At 40.6% G+C, this 20,818-nt stretch overlaps 1 protein-coding gene across 14 annotated transcripts in view; it reads left to right on the top strand.

Annotated features, from left to right (window-relative positions):
• The window catches only part of Mitf (melanocyte inducing transcription factor), a 219,804-nt gene extending 202,465 nt beyond the window's left edge, over nt 1-17,339 (top strand). For 8 of the 14 annotated variants that reach the window (XM_052719952.1, XM_052719959.1, XM_052719953.1 and 5 more), the window contains 5 exons: nt 313-430; nt 2,601-2,675; nt 6,492-6,567; nt 10,052-10,199; nt 14,190-17,339. In XM_052719952.1, coding sequence (XP_052575912.1) covers nt 313-430; nt 2,601-2,675; nt 6,492-6,567; nt 10,052-10,199; nt 14,190-14,591 — 819 coding nt within the window. In that variant the 3' untranslated portion in view covers nt 14,592-17,339. The remainder of the gene's footprint in view (nt 1-312; nt 431-2,600; nt 2,676-6,491; nt 6,568-10,051; nt 10,200-14,189) is intronic. The other 6 variants (XM_052719954.1, XM_052719960.1, XM_052719955.1 and 3 more) reach the window with 1 other exon arrangement.
• Nucleotides 17,340-20,818: the final 3,479 nt, after the last annotated feature.

Raw genomic sequence — 20,818 nt, forward strand, 5'->3', positions numbered from 1 at the left:
ACAGAATCCTTTTTCACAGGAATAGCCGGCGCCGATGTGACATCTGCCGCTTTTGGTAGCAGGTAACACTTGCCTCTGTGCTTAGAATGCGCCCACCGGACAGCACGCAGTGCGAGGCCATCCTTTCTTCTCCCTGTATATACAGATTGTATAATTCTGCGTCAATGTGCATACTTTCCTGTTTTTAAGACACAGCACTTTATAGCAAAGAGTGTCCTTTATACAAAGCCTGGAATAGGGCATGAGTTTTATTGGAAAAATTCAGCAGTCATTCAGCAGCTCATTGCTTTTTGTTTGTTTGTTTGTGTCTAGTTACCTGTCTCTGGAAACTTGATTGACCTGTACAGCAACCAGGGCCTGCCACCCCCGGGCCTGACCATCAGCAACTCTTGTCCAGCCAACCTCCCCAACATAAAAAGGGAGCTCACAGGTATGTACCTAGCACATATGCTTCTTACCATGATACTCCGTTCTGTACCTCATTGGACAGCATTATCGATGTAACAGCAATGGTTCCTGGCCCGCTGGTGTGTGGTCCCTGAGACGTTGTGCAGTGATTTAACATGCAGTATTAAGATGTTAGAAGGCCAGTTTCCAGTGTTTGCTGAGTGCCTTTGTCCATGACTGCCATGCCCTTTGGGTTGGGGGTGATAGTCAGTACTACCTCCCATAAAGTGCCTCTCCCCTACCCACTGTATATTTTGCTTGCCAAGCCCCTGAAGATGTGAGTTGGAGGACCCTGTTTTGAATTTTCCATTCAATCCCACATTTGAAATCCAGTGAAGAATTTATTTCTCACATCTTTAGATGCCTCCCGCTCTTTTTACTGTATCATGTGCAAGAGATTTATTATAGAAGGAGAAATAAATCATAAAATGGAGCCATCAGAATGTTTGCTCTTGAGGCAAGTGTGAAATTACCTATTTTGCCACTTTGTTTGATGCTTTAGGGAAGACATTTGACCAATAAAACATGACAGAAACTATATTAGAACTGGCATTCTACCATGGTGAATTTTATGGTCCTTGCCCCAAATCCCTTTTTATTATTTAGTTCTTTGCCTCTTGCAGAATTGGGGGCGGGGTGAGAATATGGCATATGGATTTGTTGTAAAGATTCCTGTCCTGTCCAAAGGCATTACTGCAAACACTATTTCAGAAAATTTTAACAGAAGAAAAACATTTTTTAAGAAAGTATTCATTGGGGTTTAAAGGTAATTTATTAATAAACAAAAACTTTCCGAGAGCAAAACCATAAAAAAAAATCGTTAAGGAGCCATGGAAAGTAAAACCTTTTTATCTTTCTATGTGAGAAAAAGAGAGAGAATGATTTGGATTGGCCATCTGAATTTAGGAGATTCTAATTTTAATTCTGTCTACATACATATGTGTACATGCATATGCAATTAGGAGTTTCATGATGACCAGAGTATGTTCTGGAAAACAGGTCACAGGGTGACTTATTGTGGTATGAACTTCACAGAGTGGCTTTGCATAGACCAAGAAGGCTGTAATATAATTAAGTGATGTAATATTAATTAATCTACATTCTGTGCAGCCTCTCTTGGACTCTGTTATAATGCAGGGTGGCATGGGTGTTTATATTTATGCTGTATACATGCAGTATAATGTGGTGAATAAATTTGCCTCAGAAGCTCTAAGTCTTGCTATTTTGTGGTAAAGCGCTACATCTTTAGCATACTATTTCAAATGTCACTTTTGAAAGAAAACTAACTTGGTATAGTAAGTCTTAGAATCAATAAACAGCACAATTTGATAGTTTTATTTGTTCCTTGCAAGGCAAAAAAAAAATCTTGACACCAAAATATCACATAAGTTGCTATTCAAATACAACTTTTTAAATGGAGTTGTCGCCAAATGCATCTACCCTTCCTGACTTATATTTCCACAGATAAACAAGTAGAACATACATAGTGACTCTTAAGAATCATGACATGATTCTGTTCTAGTAGATTCTGATAGAACCTGGCCTCACATCATTCTCATGATCTAGTCAGAGGCCACGGAGAACAGATTCAGAAACATCACCTCAGTTTTTATGTCATTGTGTTACAAAGTCGTAAAAGTACTGAAAAGTTACTTGTCCTGAAAATAATTACTAATCCGAGAATATGCTCTCAAGGGCTGGAGAGATGGCTCCCTGTTTAAGAGCACCCACATGGTGGCTCACAACCATTTGTTATTCAAGTCTCAGAGGATCTGATGCTCTCTACTGGCTTCCTTGGGCATTGCACACACATGATATACACAGGCAAACACTTATGCACATAAAATTAAAATAAGTAAATCTTAAAAATGATATGGCATCAAGTAGTTTCTATTGCTTTTATTCTTTTTAGTACTAAAATGTAGACTTGGTTGCTGTGGCTTGCTGTCCACTTACTTCATCTAGTTGTAGAAACTGAGCTTTGCAGAGATTTGGTATATGTAGCATTAGAGGAAGTAGAAGTTATAATTTGAAAAGTGTCGTTTTCATTAGAGTCCAACAAGATAAGCTTCAAATCTTCAGAAGAGATGCTTTATGATTGACATTGTCCCTCAAACAGTTCCAGATTCTAATGACTTCATTCACGTGCACAGCGTGTATTTTCCCCACAGAGTCTGAAGCAAGAGCATTGGCTAAAGAGAGGCAAAAAAAGGACAATCATAACTTGAGTAAGTTTGCTTTCTTTATGTCCGTGGCATTTGACCTTAAAGTCAGTGTTCTTCATGTATCAAAAAGTTGCTTACATTAATTTCAGAGGAGAGTTCATTTCTGCAGTTGTTAAAGGTGCATTGAGAGTATTTCAGCAAGATTTTATTTTATATCAAACATATATTTATATATGTATGTGTGTATTCACACACACACTCACATAGTTTTTCTGTTTTTGAAGAATTTCTACTTTTATTTATGGTAGTAGGTATGTGTGTGTGTGTGTGTGTGTGTGTGTGTGTGTGTGTGTGTGTGCTTATAAAGTGAGTCTTGATCTCTAACTACCCAATTATAAGTACTGCTCACACTGAAACTTATTAGCAAAAGGGGATTTGGGGATCACTTTTTCCAATGAGATTTCAAAGTTAAAAACAGAAGACAAAAGAAAAGGAAAGAAAGACATGTGACAGGAATAGTGGGTGAAGTAGTCCCCAAATTTATGATGTTTATCTTTTTCCCCAAATATTATGTAACAGTAGAATATTTTTATGCATCGGGTTTACTCTTCAATAAATCTTGAAGCCTTTTCCTGGGAAAACTTTGTGTCTATGCTACACAGTTAACAGAGACCATATAGTGAAAATAAAGATTGGGTTTAGAGGTGAGAAGTAGCATGGGGATTCTCCATTTACTTTTTCGCCTAAATTGATTTTTGAGAACATGAGTCATATATAGGAACCTTGCTTTTGATTTAGAAGAAAAAAGGAAAGAGAAGATCAGCACTGTGCTCTAATCACCAGATATAAGTATTGCTTGTTTTCAGTTAGACGTTGTTTTCCCCAACTTTTCCCTATGAAGTCAGGGGCACACACAGAGAATGAAAAGCATTGCTTTGCATGTTTTAATACGTCATGGCATAGTGTCCATATTTTGCTGCTGCTTGCTGTTTATCTATTTATTTTTAGTTGAACAGTCTGTGCTAAGAGCCTGATGTTAGTTTCCTCAATACTGCCACATAGTATTTATTCTACACTGTGAGTCTGCTCTTAGCTATTCCCCAATGTGTTTTTGTGTTGTTGCTAACTTTCTCAAATCCGTTGTCCTGGGAACACGTTATGTGGTCCTCCTGTGCACACAGGGTTTACTTCTCTGTTCTGAGTGCTGAGAAACGCCCTGGTGAAGCCCCATGCCCTGTGAACCTACGCACATCGCTGCTGCTTTCCTCATTTTTGAGTTCAGTTTCAGAAGGTTTTGTCATTTTTAAACGCAAGAGCTGAGCTCACAGCTTAAAAATTTCCCCCAGATTCCATACAATTTTACTCCAAAGACAATCCTTTCCTTAAAACCCCCTAGAAATAAAATAATGATGTGGTATCTGAAGGACCCATAACTGAGACCTAGGAAATGAAGTTGAATCCTGTCAAAAATGGTATTTGTGTTCGAGTCCCCACCAGGGCCTTCTTGTTCCAGGTTGTCAGTAAATTGCAAATGGGATCAGCTCCAAGCTGGAGCGCTGTAAAACAGTTTTGAAGTCTTGTCTAACTCCCGGGAATTAATGCTCGGGGTCCTGTTGACCTTGACTCAGCCCTCTCTTTCTAGGACTTAGCTTACGAAAATACTTGCTGAAATGTGCACATGAATGCCTTAATGTATTCAGTCATTCTTTCAGCCATTTCAAGTTATTGAGTGCCAGTTTGATACAAGGAACTTTTCTATAGGAGTGAACTGGACAAACAGGTTCCCTGCCAGTAGGCACATTCAAGTCAGCTGTCAGGTGCCACATACTAATTACTGAGAGGAACAAGAGGGCTGGCGATAGATATCACGCCCCATTATGAAAGGAAGCACACAGGAGGGATGCGCCTATTGGATGTGTGGGAACAGAGGACAAGATCTAGAAACCAGCCTGTCTGTGATAGTTGTGCCAGGCATGTAGATGCTGGGGAATACTAAGGGTTTCTTTAACCTTTACCTGAACACGCTGTAGGGTGTTTTAAGAGAAGTTTTATAAAGTTATATCACTATTATAATAAATAGCTGAAGAGGAAACTCCTACATGAAAGGTAAATGTGGCATCTCCGAATGTTGACATGGAAGAGCCCAGAGGTGTGCAGGGGAGTGAAAAAAGGCAGGTACAGAATGTTTTAGTGTAACCCTACTGTGAAGATGCTTTTGTTATGCTTATGTGCCAGGCTCGTGTGAGTACTTGGAATGCAACAGTGAAAATTAATAGATGAATAAGAAGTATTGGATTCAGAGTTCTCTGAGAAGATGAAACAGAGTCCAGTGAATATAGTATCATTGTAGGCATGGGGATAGTGGGTCATTTTGAATAGGCTAACCTGGGAACTCATATCGGTAAATTTGAGTTGCTACTTACAGAAGGAAATGGCTCTTTAGGGATCTGGAGAAAGAGTATTCTAGGCAAAGGGGATAACATATGAATGTGGCTAATGCATGTCTGGCTTGGTTGTGCGAGTAGCAGAGTCAGTGGGGACAAAGCAGAAAGAACACAGATGAGTTGCCAAAGAAGATGCTGCCACACTGGAGGAGAAGCAGAAAGCGCTATCAGCAGTGCAGGGCCCACCGGATACTTGTAGGATACCTCAAGGACTTGACTTTTCCTTGGATAAAATGGGAAGTGAGGGGGTGGGGTAGGGTTAAAGGTTGACATAACCTCACTCAGGATTTTGAAGAATCCCTCCCTCTGCTTAAAACTTACTTGGGATTTATTTGCTAGATTAGGTAAAATTAAAAACCTTTATTATCTTACAAGGTCATTGTCCCCTGAGAGTGATGGCCCTGGTGCACACAGATTACAGGATGGGGATGCTCTCGGGATGCACAGTGTAGCTAAATGATGCGTGTTGTCCAGTATGGTAGTTACTTGCCATTTAATGCCTGAGCATCTGAATTATGGTTAGTTCAAATTGGGCTGCACTGGCCTGGCAGCTGGGTTGGTAAAACACTTGCCTAGCACATACAAAGCCCTGCGATTGATCCCCCGGACCACACAAAAATATTGGCTGAAGTGTAAAATATTTTAATTTCAAAAGCTTAGTGTGAAGAAAAGAATGAGCACCTTCTAATTTAATTTTTTAGTATTTATTACCTGCCAAAATGATGATGGCTTATAGAGAATGGATTTATTGAAATATTAGAGTTAATTGATTTTTTTAACTAGTTTAACATGGCCACTAAGGAATCTAAAATTACATATGTAACCTGTGTATTTATTTTTGTCAGTCCTGGGCTAGAGGAGGAGTTTTTGTATATCTCATGAGCAAAAACAAACATTTTGCTATTTTAAATGCTAAAGGGAAACCAAAATCAGAGTGATATCTTGTGATCAGTAAAAATTACGTAAAATTCAAATTTCACCATTAAAAGTAATTCTGCTGCTGTGCAAGAGCAGGTGTGTGCTGCCCAACTTATGGTAAGTTGGTGTTGCTGTATTTTTAATTGTGTCATTACAGATCTGTGCACATTTTGGCAGTAAAAATTTGCTCTCTCTTTAGTTAAACAAGTACAATGCAGATCTGTCTAATTTTGACGTGTAGCTGAGGATGCAGCCCAGATTTTCAGGGTTATTACAGAGTTGAGTGGGAAACTGCATATCTAAGAGCTTTATAAATGAGAGCACTCTGAAGGCAGCTCGTTTCCTCTTAAAGTTCATTACCTCTAGTACCCAAAAGTAAGATAAGCACAGGGGAAGTAGGTTCGAGTTTACATTGTCCTGACTGGTGCAGTCAGTGTGCACATGCCTTTAATGAGATGTGCTGAATGTGTGTGTGCTGCTGCTACTAATGGCCCTTTCCCATGCTCTTTCCTTGAAGTTGAACGAAGAAGAAGATTTAACATAAATGACCGCATTAAAGAACTAGGTACTTTGATTCCCAAGTCAAATGATCCGTGAGTACAATTGCATGTTAATCTGCATCATATATTTTCACACCTTTCCGTTTTTCTCCTATGTTGCAAAATGCGCTCTTAAAGAAATTAAAGAACTCTCCCTTCGCCCTCTGCTACCTTTTCTAAGCATTTGCTTTTTTTTTTTCCCAAATTAAAATTTCTAGAGAAATGAACTGAATTGTACAAAGGGATATCAGAGCTGAGACAGTTAGCTTTGAATGTGAGGAATGGGACGTATGGGAATCTGAGAACTCAGCAGAAAATTTTGAACCTGGGGCATGGGGGATGGGGTGGGGAGCCATCTTTAATGGTCATGCATACAAGATCCCAGTAGTTGTTCAGGCAAGATGTGTGCCGTGTATGAACCTCCACTGTGTAGCATCTCTAAATGGGCACTGGTGTGCAGATCCTGGAAATGTCATGTTCAAAGATACTGGAAAGACAAAAGGTCAATTGTTTTTTTTTATGAAAACTTGCATATTCTTTGTGTGTTTTACCGATTTAGGGTAAAAAAGCAATGGTTAATCCTCTTATGAACTACAAGTCAGCTGATCTGTAGTTCAGCCTTTGGTCTTCCCCCGCCTCCTCTCTGGGAGATAACAGTTAACAGATAATTTTCAAGTCTTTTCTACCCCGTTATCTGCCACGTCAGCACACTGGTCAACAAATATACAATTTTTATCCATTAGAAATTGGCCCATTTGAGGTAAAGGGCTGGGGGAGGTATATATTTTAATGGCCCCCACAGGCATTCTATGAAATTAGCCTTTGAATATGACCTTTTAGCTATCTAATAAAAAGTAAAGACGCAATCAAGCATTATTCATGCAAGGCTTATTAAATTCACGATTCACATTATTGTCGGGGAATTTGTAGCAAAATAAAATAAAACCGTTACCTATTGTGAGGTGGTTTTGATGAATGTGCGCAGTTTCTGTCTTCTAACACTTTGCTTTCCCAGGCTTCAAGGAGAGGCATTTTCAAACTGGAAGCATCCAGATTCTCAGTTGTGCAGCACAAATTTATCCTCCTAAAGGCTGTGACCTTCATTTCCTGTAGTCAGTCTTGCATGATAGTTGAAATTGAATTCCCATTTCCTGTTCTTTATCAGCTTTCCATTTTTTAGCATATTCTTTTTAAATTGTAAGCGTGCAAATCCCTTCAGTAACAGATTATGAAATTATGGGGCCCCGGTGTAAGCTTGGATTTGCATGTCTCCTCCATTGTAGTAGAATGCTTACATGTTTGTAGCCTGAGAGGACAGGGAACTTGCATGGTAGACACTGTCTTCATATAAAACAGACTGTAACATGGATAGTGGTTTTCCGAAACCAGGTCTCTAGAGTGTGCCTTGGAACTGAAATAGAGACAGACTTTGCCTGATTAGTGTCCCAGCACATGCCCACTCCTCCCCTCAAATAAGTAAGCTTTGGTTGATTTTATATATTTGGGAAACATATATACTTGTACATGGAAAAGGATTCCTTTAATTACCCAAAACCCAATATTTGAATCCTTTTAAGCCAAGAAACATAATTGATTGAGACTAATAAGGATAACTGATAGATATACTTCTTGAGAACTGATTGGCTTGGCTTGAAAAACCTGGCTCTGACTTTTCACCTTGGTGGCCTGTATCAGGCAGCATCCATTACAGTTGTGTTTCTGCTGGCTGCTGCAGCTTTTGATGCTTTGATTTTTAGCCTTGAGAGTTGGTCCCTGTGTTCACTCTGGGTATCTTGGGACACCTCTGGATTGCCATTTTTGGTGTTCAGACACTGGAGACCTACCCTAGGGACTTCTGGGAGCTGTGACTGTCCTCTTTGGAGAAAGCCTGTTTTTTTTTTTTTTCCCTCAGCCAACCCATGTAAGGATCAGTTACTAGGTGGCTTGTTTTAATGGCCTGTCACTCATCTACTCCATGTGATGCTTCTGATCTGCTCTTAGTAGCTGTAGGTCATGGGGTTGACGGTTCTATTTACATCAACTGGATTTTCCTTTTATCATCCTCATTGTCATCACTGTGTTGAAGGTTATCTACAAGGAAAGATTGGAAAGATTACTTCCATAATAAATAGAGTTCAGTCTTCGTTGTTTGTTCCGGGGAACTCTAAGATTTTTTAGAGTGACTTTGTCCTAGTTTCTTTTCATTGCTGTGGTAAAACACTGACCAAAAGCATCTTGGAAAGGAAGGGTTTTGTTTAGATTTCATGTTCCAATCATAGTCCATTACTGAAGGAACTCAAGGCAGAAATCTGGAAGCAGGAACTGAAGCAGAGGCATACAGAAATGCTGCTTACTGGCTTGCTCTACTTAACTTGCTCGACGTGTTTTCTTACATTTTCGAGGACCACCTTCATAGGAATGTCATATCCCACAATAGTCTGGGCCCTCCCACATCCATCATTAATCAAAAAATGCCCCCAAAAACTTGTTGTCTGCAGGCCAGTCTGATGGAGGCATTTTCTCAGTTGATATTTCCTCTTCCCAGACAACCCTAGCTCATGTTGAGTTGACAAAGATCTAAGCAGCGTGGCTTTTGTCCACATTTCACTGATGATGATAATTTTCTTACACGAGTACACTGAGCTCCAGTGATGAACTGAAAGTCACACCTGTTGGCAGCTGTTGAGATTGGGATTCCAGGGCAGCATCTCACTGGGTATCAAACCATGGAGTGCAGTTACTGTGCTGATACAGCCCCTGTTCCAGTACTGACTAGTATTCTCAAGTTCATACAAAGCATCTCCTTTGATTCCACTTATGCACTTACAAGGCTGCTTACTCATACACATGTAGTGTCATCATTTTGCAGATGAGAAAATGGGTACAGAGAAAGGTTAGTTGACTGACTGCCCATGATAATTATGATGAAAATTTAAGAGTGAGCCAGGCAGTGGTGGCACATGCCTTTAATCCCATTACTCAGAAGGCAGAGGCAGAAGGATCTCTGTGAGTTAGAGGCGAGCCTGGTCTACAGAGCAAGTCCTAGGACAGCCAAGGCTACACAGAAAAACCCTGTCTTGAAAAACAAAACAAATAAATCAAAAATCCAAGAGTGGTGTTTTCACACCACGGACAAGTGGTGGGATCTCACAGGACTTGTTCTTATCATGTCCCAGTGAGTAAATCTTTTTGGTCTCAGATATATGCTATTGTTGAAGACAGTTTACAAATAAGATTTGGTAACCCACACAGCACACATGAATTAAATAACCGATTTCACCTAGTGAGACGTATGTGATCTAGATGGAATTGTACTGTACTGGTTTCAACATCTGCACAATGTGTCCACCTTATAAAAGGAATACATCTGGAGAAAGTAAGATGACACACACCAGATGGGTGGCCAGTGGCCAGTCAGTGGCGAGCACTTAATGAGTACTAGCCATTACTTACGTACAATTATGATTCCAGATAGACATTGCTGATTTTCTTTGAACCCCAATTCCTAAAAGGGTCCGTTGTCCTCGCCTCATCACAGGGACATGAGGTGGAACAAGGGAACCATTCTAAAGGCCTCCGTGGACTACATCCGAAAGTTGCAACGGGAACAGCAACGTGCAAAGGACCTTGAAAACCGACAGAAGAAGCTGGAGCATGCTAACCGGCACCTGCTGCTCAGAGTACAGGTACCTGCCCTGTGCTATGTAAAGTAATTTCAGGACAAGAGGAAGGAGAATGTAGGGATCCCTGCAGGAGCTGGAGACACAGTCTTAATATTTGTGAACTTACCTACTGGTAAAACATTATTGGTAACTCAAAATTTCAAAATCAATGCTGCTGCCACTTTCACAGTCGCTCCTGGGCATGTGCAGAGTGGCAAATTCGAGTTGCCTGCAGGCTCTTTTCCACAAGGCTGAGCTCCACCCAGGTCCAGGGCTTTTTGTAGCAGTCCTCTGAGTTACAGCCTAATTGTCTTGTCTTCCACAGTGTTGTGAGTTTTGTGGGGGATTTTTCATCTTACCGTGGCCCCCAAGCATCATTAAAAACGTGTATACGCTTCCTAAGGCCAAGAAGGTTATGATGTGCTGTCTGGGTATCAGACAAGCTTCACCCAGCCAGTAGTTAGTACTCCTGGATGGTGTTCAGTGTAAATGACTCTGCATTGCTTTCTGCTTGAGTGTGGACATCATGAACATTGAACACCCATCTTCCAGGACCCCCCAACACTTCACATTTCCCCTCAAGATAACACCTATGCTGATCCTCAGTCACGGAGCCAAGAGGCAGAAGGTAGCACTCCCCTAAGGCTGGCCTTTATAATCCAGAAGGCTAAACAGAGGCTAGATGTAATTGGAACATCTTTCTCCCGCCTTCCCTCCTCTAATTTGTTATTTGTTTAACTTTGCCTCTCTTCTATAAAACGGCCTTAGGTATTTACATACCTGGTGCTTGGGTACCTATTTATAAAGGTAGCTTATGATACTCCCTTGTTAAATTATTAAAATATAGTAAGTTTTCCCAAAGAGAAGCTCAGTTTTGTTTTGTGTTCAGGCTCCAAACTTGCATATTCATGTTAAATATGAATGGTGTGGAATATGGACCTTGGCAATTCCATGCAATGTCGTCTCAGCCTTCTCCTGCTGGTAGTGAGGCTGGCTTTACCGCTTTTACTTGTCATAGGGAAAATCATTAATTAGGCAAGCTCTGCAGCACCACAAAGCCTCAGGGCTCTGCATGAGATTTAACGCCTCATTTAGAAACTGAAGTAACTGTTTTAATCTGTTGATACACACTTTTAGTTAAACAACAAAGGAGTACAGTATGATGTTTGCTTCTCCCTGAGGTAATTTATTTGCTTGTTTTTTTGAAAAGCTGCACTCCTGTTCTTCATGCCGGTGTAGAGTTTCAAGGGCCTGGGTTTGTTTGGCCAAGGCCTGGGGACTTCCCTTCAGTTTGACTCCAAGTGATGCATGCAGAAATCTTCATGGAAGAAAGAGCAGGGGCCTTATTATCAGGAGAATTGTTTTCTTAGATAGCCCAGGGCTTCAGCATGATGCCTTGGGCTTCAGCATGATACCTGGAGAGACTTGTTTCCAGAGCTGGTCTGAAGGAGCAGGCAGACACTCTTGTGGCATCTCATACTCAAGCATCCCTCATTCATACTGCTTCCTGAGTAGGAGCTCACAGATCCGACAGTTTTAACACAGACCAATCATAGCTTTCCCCACACATGTGGGCCAAGTTGAGAGGCCATGTCATGTGCAAAGTCCCTTTCCTCTCATGATTTCAAAGGACACACTTCCCATCTCCACTTTATTTTGTCACAAATATAGGACAGCATTCACATGTGGAAGAAGAATTGGGGGTCCCTGCTGTTCATTCTAGGAATATGTAAGAGGGGAGCATGGATTGAAGGTGCCTTGAAATGAGGTCTGAGAAGTCACAGACTTACATAGTGTGTCAGTCGGCTAGTGCCACTGTGCAAAAGGCCACTGAGCAGGGGAGGTTAAGTAGCAGGCATTAGCTTGCTCACTGTTTTGGAGGATGTCAGAGACCAACCTTGCCAGCAGGATTGGCTTCATTTTATCTTAACCTCCTCTCTTAAGATCCTGTGTGCCAATCTTCGCACAGTTTGAGGAACTAGAGTTAGGACTTCAGTGTACGGATTTAGAAGCAAGGTTCAGCCCATTGTAAGAAAGCACAGCTCATTATCAGTCATGTTATAGATGAGAACTTTCCCGCTGAATTCAAAAATAAAGGTTTCCCTTTGCCAGGGTGAGATGGGTTAGATTTCACCAAGCTCTGGTGGCTTGTGTGGAACATGAAGAGTGTTTACTTCATGGCACCATTGGTGTCTTAGTAACCAGAACCCAGAAGAAATAGCTGCTGTTTCTGTTACACCCAAACAATTGAGTACTTACATCTTAACAGCTTGGTAACAGTTTGAAGGAAATGCAGATAACTGAAAAACAAGCATGTTGTTTGATTTTTTTTAGGACCCCACCCACCCCTAACTCTGGTGGTTACTAATACACAGTGCTTCTAGAGATTGTACAATTCATGGAAACCTTGGGTTAGATGGTAAACCACCCTTGCTTGCCTCCCATTCCATGTCAGTGCTCATGAAGTCCATGTCACTCACTCCAGCCTCTCCAGAAACCTATGTGGAAGTGCCGTGAGGCAACCAAAAAGTGTGTATGTGCAGGCTCACCCTGAAAGTGGGAACCGCTGAAACTGAGGACTGAAATGTGGGTAGCACACTTGCCCTGAAACTGGGGACTGAAAATGATGGAGCACACTCACACTGAAAATGGGGATTGAAAAGTTTGTGGCACACTTACGCTAAAACTGGGCACTGAAAAGTGTGTAGCACCCTCATGCTAAATCGGGCTACCGTCTGGGATTTGGGTAGTTGTTGAGAGAGTGCCACCATTTTCCTTGAAATCTTAAGCTATCTCCCAAGCAGTTTATATGACCTTGTATTACAATTTACTCGGTATTATATTTCTGTTAGTTCTCATTTTATTCCTTTATTAACATATCTGCCTTGTAAAAAAAGATGAGTTTCCTTGTAACATTTTCATACATGTGAATCATAGACCATACCCGTTACCCTCTCTTGTTCCACCCAGTCGCCTTCCATTGGTGCTGTTTTCCCTACCCTGGAGTGCCCCTTTTACCCAGTGTCTTACGCATACATATAAGCTTTAAGAAACCTAGATTCTACCCTTGAGAGAAAACACAGTCTGGCTTATTTTATTTCTCTCAGTGATCTCCAGGTGCATTCATTTTCCTGAAAATGATTTCGGTGTTTCTTCAGAGCCGAATAAAGCTCTATTGTGTAGGTGTGTCCCATTTTCTTTAGCAGTTCATCTGCTGATGAACACCTAGGCTGACTGCATCTTGACCATTGTGAGCAGCCCAAGTATCTCTGGGTTGTGCTGACAACACATAGTCCTTCAGGAACGTGCCCGAGGGTGTGGTGCGGGCCATGGGGTCGTTCTGTTTTAGTTCTCCACATCGACTGCTACAGCAGCTGCACCAGTTACTTTCCCACCAGCAATGTGTAAGGGTCCCTGTCTCCCCACACCTTTGCCAACATTTGCTGCAGGTGGGTTTGGTTCTGTTTTTTGGACTATGGCCAGTCTGACCTGGGTGCATAGCCTTGTTTTAATCCTTAATATCTGCAAGAGAGTGGTTCTATTTGTAATTCATAATAAAATACATAATACCATGTAAAAGGATATTTTCTATACAACAAATGCCACCTGTCCTGTATTTCGGGAAGTGCAGAATTTGTTTTTTTACAAGCAGCAAACTTTAACAATTTATACAAGTTGTCTCTAGGTTCTGATTTTTTAAAAATAGAAAATAGACTTCAGTTATTAAAAGCAGTCTCAGGAGCCGTACAGTACAGTAGAATGCAAACCCCAGACAGCTCCACACATCACCTGACCATGCGGTCCCTCTGATCATCAACATGGGCACCACAGTGGCCCCTTTGTTAGAGCTGGCTCCTCCTTACCCTCCAAAGCCTTGGGTAGAGACACCCACGGTAACGCATATTCCATGGGTTTGGACAACTGCGCATAACACCCACCTGCACAACTTCTGTGCAGTGGAAGTTGGCCGTGCACATGCGCCTACTTAACTGTCCGACTTTGACCTTTCTGCAGGAGCTTGAGATGCAGGCTAGAGCACATGGACTTTCCCTTATCCCATCCACTGGTCTCTGCTCGCCTGATCTGGTGAACCGCATCATCAAGCAAGAGCCGGTTCTTGAGAACTGCAGCCAGGAACTTGTCCAGCACCAGGCAGACCTGACGTGTACAACGACCCTGGATCTCACGGACGGTACCATCACCTTCACCAACAACCTTGGCACCATGCCGGAGAGCAGCCCGGCCTATAGCATCCCCAGGAAGATGGGCTCCAACTTGGAAGACATCCTGATGGACGATGCCCTCTCGCCAGTTGGCGTCACCGACCCGCTGCTGTCGTCAGTGTCCCCAGGAGCTTCTAAAACGAGCAGCCGGAGGAGCAGTATGAGTGCAGAAGAAACGGAGCATGCGTGTTAGCGAGCCCACCCTGCTCTGCCTCTGCGCAAACTGCTTCCTCTCTTCTTCAGTAGACTCCATAACTTACCTGAAGAGATTTTCTTGATAATTTTCCTTTAATATGAATTTTTCATGCTTTATCAGTAGCCCAGGATATATTTTATTTTTAGAATTTTGTGAGCCAGACTTGTATATTCTATTTTACAACTGCAAAGGCCTCCAAAGTATTGTACCATCAGCGTGCAGTATCTGTGAACTGATTTCTCGAAGTGTGAGCTTTCTGAGCAAGGGGACATTTGCTTCAGAGAAGTGTCTGTCCGTTTTCATTCAGGGGAAAACTAAACTTGGTGTGAGCTTTGTCTGTCTGTGACCTCCTTGGAAACTAACATGTAAAGTTTAATTACATGAATGTAAAGAAACCAAAAGAAGAAAACGAAGATGATGATGATAAAAAGAAAAAAAAGTGGAAAAGACATCCAAGCCCTCTCCACGTCATAAATGCATTGATTCTCTGGTACTGCCTTAAAGACACAGGGTCCTCCCAGTAGCAGTTATCTTTGTACTGAAAACTACTCAAAAGAAGATACCTTCCATAAAGACAAATATATCAGTCATTTTCATGAGGATTGTCTGGTTAGAAAATGTAACTTATGCTAACCCAAACTGAAGGGCGATATTAGACCGAGGCATGGAACATAGGACCTAACCTTTCTGGCTTTTATTGGGCGCAGTTACAGTTTTCCTCATAAATAAGTGTGATTCAATTTTTCATAAGATGTGTTTTATTTTGAAATGAAAATGAATGTCCTCTCTGAGAAAAATATCAAGGAGCACCGGAAGTTTGCTTCATTTTTCTTTTTCATTTTTGCTTTTGATAAAGAGCCGAACTGGGCGCATTTCTAATTGGCTTTACTATTTTTATTTTTAAATTATGTTTTAGTCATTTTGATGGTATAGATTCTTTATTATCATCCTTTTTTTCAATGTTTGTATTAATTTGTAAGAATATGCATCTTGAAATGGTGAGTTTTCGATATTTTTACAACTCACTGGTAGTTCTCGGCATTCTTTGTACACCATGAAAGACTACTTTTACGCAAGTCTTGTGTTCAAAGAGAGCTTTGCAAATATTTTGTATATCCCAGTATCACTTGAAACTGTTTTTCAACACATTTAAGGTATAGTATTAATAGGTTAAAAACCAGGCTTTCTAGAAAAAAATACTTACTTATGCATTTCTAGGATATGAAAATAACTATATTCTTGAAGACTGATAACCACAGCATTTACTATGCCCACAGTGGTCATTTAAATTGAGATTTATTTCAGTAAACTGGCTGGATTCTTTTTAAAGAGGGAAATACTGTATTGGCAAATTACTTGATAACAATGTTTAAACGAAGTGGCAACATTGTAAAGTTAGTTTCTGTGCATTACCTACTTGCGTAGCCCTATGCAATAACTGTAGAGTTACACGTATCAAGTCTATATGTTTTATACAGATGATATATAGTGTTACATGCCAGGCTGCTGAATGGAATTTCTCAGTAGCAACCTATGATTGGATAGTGAGTGGCATAAAGCATATCCTTTCAGAATGAAGTGCCTTAAATATCTCCGCCGTCTTTTTTGGACCAGCACTGACTGATCTGTAAAGTAAGAAAGTTTCAAGATGGTATCTGGAGTGAAGAGAGAAGATGTAGCATGGTGCCTCTGTAGACATTCTAAGAGCTTCCAATTTCCCTTCAGATATTTTTAATATGAAATATATTTTACTGACAGTGCCAAATTCTTTCATCAGAAAACCTTTTTCAGGAAGGTTTTTTTCTTCTTCTTTTTTTTTTAAAGTGTTTAAACGTCAAATGTGAATTGGTGATGGGTGATGGAGAGATCCAGGAGGAGTGATTGTCAGATGGATGAATGGATGGCTTTGGTGAGAATTGTCAAGTGTGCGGTTCCCATGCATGTTGGGTAGTGCAAATCCTTGGAAACACTGATGATGCTATACAGTCTTGTAGCTTTATTACTTAAGGGGGTAGGGAAAATAAGTTCCCATTCTTTCAACCTCCTTAAGTGTGTGACTTTTCCTAGAATAGAAATGCAAATGTGCATGAACAGATAATTGTACCATAGTGTTCACCAATACAATCATAGCATTGTCTGTTTTTCTCTTCATATTTGTGGCGGGGGGAGGGAGGGCTGGATGCAGAAATTGAAGATCGCAATGCTATGATTCTAGTTTTTCTTAGTTGATTCTGACATTTTTTTTTCTTTTTAAATAATTGAACAAGGTTTCACAAGGTTGACTAACCCACGGCTGAGTGACTATGGCCAAGGCAGAGCGACTTTCTAGAAAGCTTTGTTGGGAGAAAGTATGGCATATTGCACCGCCCCCCTGATTTGTAACCTCGTGGGCTTGTCATCACAGCCTTCCCTAGCGCCTTCGTCAGAAGACACAGCCTCTGGGAGAGGCAGGCAAGCAATTTGGAGGCTGCCACGGGGGGGTGGTTTTATTTATTTCTTTTGTGCCAGCGAGAATGTGGATTCTTTCAGGGACCGGTTAAGCTAAGAGGCAGTATTTTTGCTCACTGTTCTTAAGGAAAGAAAGATCCATGCCACTCCCCCACCCCTGGGTGCAGAATTGTGACTCAGGGTTGTACCTCCGTTTGGAGTGCTCAATATACCAAAATTATCTACCATCCTCTGGGTAACATAATGGAAATACCAAACCTTCTAACTTTGCCAAAAAACAACAACAACAAAAACTACTCAACCAATCTTGTCATACCCAGATCATGACACAGTTCAGTCTGGTTGTTTATAAACAATAAAGCAATAAGAACAAATGAAATACACAGGACATTGAAAGATACAAAGCACAAAGGAATGCACTTATTAATATTTTTGAAAAATGCACTGGGGAGAAGTTGATAACAGTATAAACAGCATCCCGACTTCTTGACAACGACAACAAATGACTGTCTCTTGCGAACACTTGCTACTGTAACGTCAATAACAGCCCCTGCTGTTGGGTGTGGCAATCCTTTCTGTATGTCCACAGCACTGTACATTATGATTGATATTAATGTATCCAATGAAATAATTGAACTGTTGTTCTTCATAGCCTCATTAAAGCATTTGGTTTTTCACATCTTGTTGGCCACTTGTGTCTGGTTAGTGCCCATTTTGACTGACGTATACCTTCTCAAAGCAATGGCAGCACACTTTTCCTCTCATCTCATGAAGAAGAAATTACTAGGAAAATATAATTGCTAACAGCGCTTTGTTTAGTTTAAATGTCACTCCAAGGTGGTACTTTTTTGGTTCGAAACATTTTTGATTACTTTATGACTTACTCTCCAATGGGATGTAATTATGTAGCATTTCCCCCATTCTGAATTTGGGGAGACTTTGAACTCCCAGATGCCGGGAATCCATTTTAGATATAAGGGGTTTATGTAAAATATTTCAGTGAGCGGTGGCTTTATTAAAAAGGAGAGAAATTGTCAGAGAAACCTTTGCATATTTACTGAAAAGATCCTGGGTTTTTAAAATACAAATTTATAATAATGAATGCTTAATATACCCAACCCGCCAGCTCCTTTTTACAAAATACAGTACTTATGAATCATTTGATAAATGTTAGATTTCAATTGGGAAGTGTCAGACAGAACGGGTCTTTATTCCCCAGCCAGACCTTAAACTTCTGCCCTTAAAAGAAAGTATCTGTTTAAACCTCAGGAGAAGACACCAGAAACTTGCTGTAATGCTTAGGATCCAACTGTCAGCTTCTTTCTTAAGTTTAAGTGTTTTTTTTTTCCCTCAAATTGTAATATACAGTAATTGAGGCCTTTCTTCTCAGAATTATTTGAATTATTTATATTTCCATAGAAATATGACTGTATGTCTAAAAAATGTGCAAAATTAGGAAGATCCCACCTGATCAAGACAATTTTCGGAGCAAAATGAGAAACAGGTAAGTTGAAAGTCAGGGCTGTTCATCTCTGGAGGGGTGACAGCTGTGCTTGACCTGAGTTTCTGCCTGTTGACTGTCATCTTGAGAGCTCATGTAGTCTTAATCTTGAGTTATACACACAAGACAGGCAGACATACATACACACACACACACACACACACACACACACACACACACACACACACACACACACGTTCTAGGACCATTACCAGTTCTCCAGACATTTGCATACAATTTGAATGGCTTTATTTTATTGCATTTATTTTATTTTATTTATTTTTTTGAGATGGAATGTGAAGTTCAGGCTGGCCTCACACTTGCTCTGTAGCCAAGAATGACCTTAAACTTCTGATCTTCCTACCTCCACCTTCTGAATGCTAAGATTACAGACAGGTGCTACTGCACCCAGTTGATGTGGTGCTGGGATTGGACCTTGTGCTTTTTGCCTACTAGGTAAGTGCTCTACCAACTGTGCTATATCCTTCCCCAGCCATTAGATGATTGTATTTTATATCCACAGACATATCGTCCTTAAAATTTTACTTAGACAATTCAGTTAAAAAGTTGTCCATCTGAGCACTATAATACATGCCTGGGTTCCCAGATATTCAGAAAGCTGCGTCAAGCAGTCTTTCAAGTTCAAAGCCAGCCTGTGCATTCTGTGTCCACAAAATGAAAAAGTGGGGTTCCCTGCTCAACTTCTTGTCCTTGAATTTTTGGCTTTTTCTTACTACATGATTTTGAGCAAGTTATTTATCTTCCTAGTGTCCCCATTCTGTTCAATGGAGATAGTAAGATCCAGCACACAGTGGTCTTATGACCAGTCAAGTTAATATATTTGTTTTTTTGCTTGACACTACAAGGGAATATTCAGTAAATGACGATTTATTTCTATTATATTAATCACTTTTTTTATTAACATGAACAGTGTATCCAAGTTATCTAAAATCACTGTGTGGAGGCAGTAGCATACATACCACATTTGGAGGAAAAGTGAATGCTAACAGAAGTCAAACTAAGATTTGTATGAAGCTGAGAGGCATTGCCACACTTAGCAAACACAGCTCTTGGTTCAGCCTCTAGCAATGATGAGAACTGTGAATGGACAAGGCAGCAGGAGACAGACATAGACTGCTTTGAGGGGAGAGACCTTGCTTTCTCTAGGAGCTAGTGTCAGAATATACTAGAGAATTAGTAAGAATCTCAAGGCCCCCTAAAGCCTGAGCAAAGCTTATATAGACTCACAGAGACTGAAGTAGCACACACAGGGCCTGCACAGGGCCACACCAGGTCCTCTGTGTATATATTATGGTTTCCAGGTTAGTGTTTCTATGAGACTCCTGAGTGTGTGAACGAGCAGGTCTCTGATTCTTGTGCCTTCTCTTGGGCTCTTTTCCTTCTGTTGGTTTGTCTTGTCCAACTGTGATGTAATAATTTTTGTTTTATCTTACATTTTACTTTGTTACGTTTTGTTGTTTTCTCTTAGAAGTCTGTTCTATACTAATGAGAGACAGAAGAGGCAGAAAGGGAGTGGATTGGATGGGAGAAGAGGTGGGGAGGAACTTGGGGGAGTAGAAGGAGGAGAAACTATAATCAGGATGTATTTTTATGTGAGAAAAGAATCTATTTTAAAAAAGAAAAGAAAAAAATAAAACCAATTCAATCCCATTTCAACATATCCTCGATACCAGTGACCTAAATTTTAAATTGCATCAAACTTGTGTACTCTGCAGGTACACTTTGGCCAGGAGAATAATTATATTATTTTCTGATGATAAGTCTTTCTCAGAGCCAGACTCTATCACATTCCTTAGAGAATTAAATGGAGTAATCCCTTGTGATGTGGACTGATGTTATGTAGCAGAAAGTGGTGTCTTGACTACACCCTGTCTGCTCCATTTCCTGTTGATATTGAAATGGTTTTCAGGGTTTTATGTTTTGATTGTGCTTATATTCAATGACTTCTTTGAACATCAGCTAAGAAGCTAATCTTCATAATCCGGCCAACAGAGATATATCTTGTAAGTTGCCCTGTTTTTATTGTTCTGTGTATGCCAAGATTTAATGCATAGCCAAGCAGCTAAGTAAAGAAGTTCATTTAAGAGATGTGATGTGAAGTTGGACTTCTAGTATGTTTGAAGATTCTCCGCTGCCATATCTGAGACTCAATAGAAAGAGCTTCATGTCTTCCCCCATACTGACACAGGTGCACAATACACATCTTCCACAGAGGATAAATGAAGAGATCTCCATTATCCCACTTGTCCTAAGA

This window comes from Peromyscus californicus, unplaced genomic scaffold (genome assembly GCF_007827085.1).
Source record: "Peromyscus californicus insignis strain IS unplaced genomic scaffold, ASM782708v3 Scaffold_6__1_contigs__length_162567912, whole genome shotgun sequence".
Classification (NCBI taxonomy): domain Eukaryota; kingdom Metazoa; phylum Chordata; class Mammalia; order Rodentia; family Cricetidae; genus Peromyscus; species Peromyscus californicus.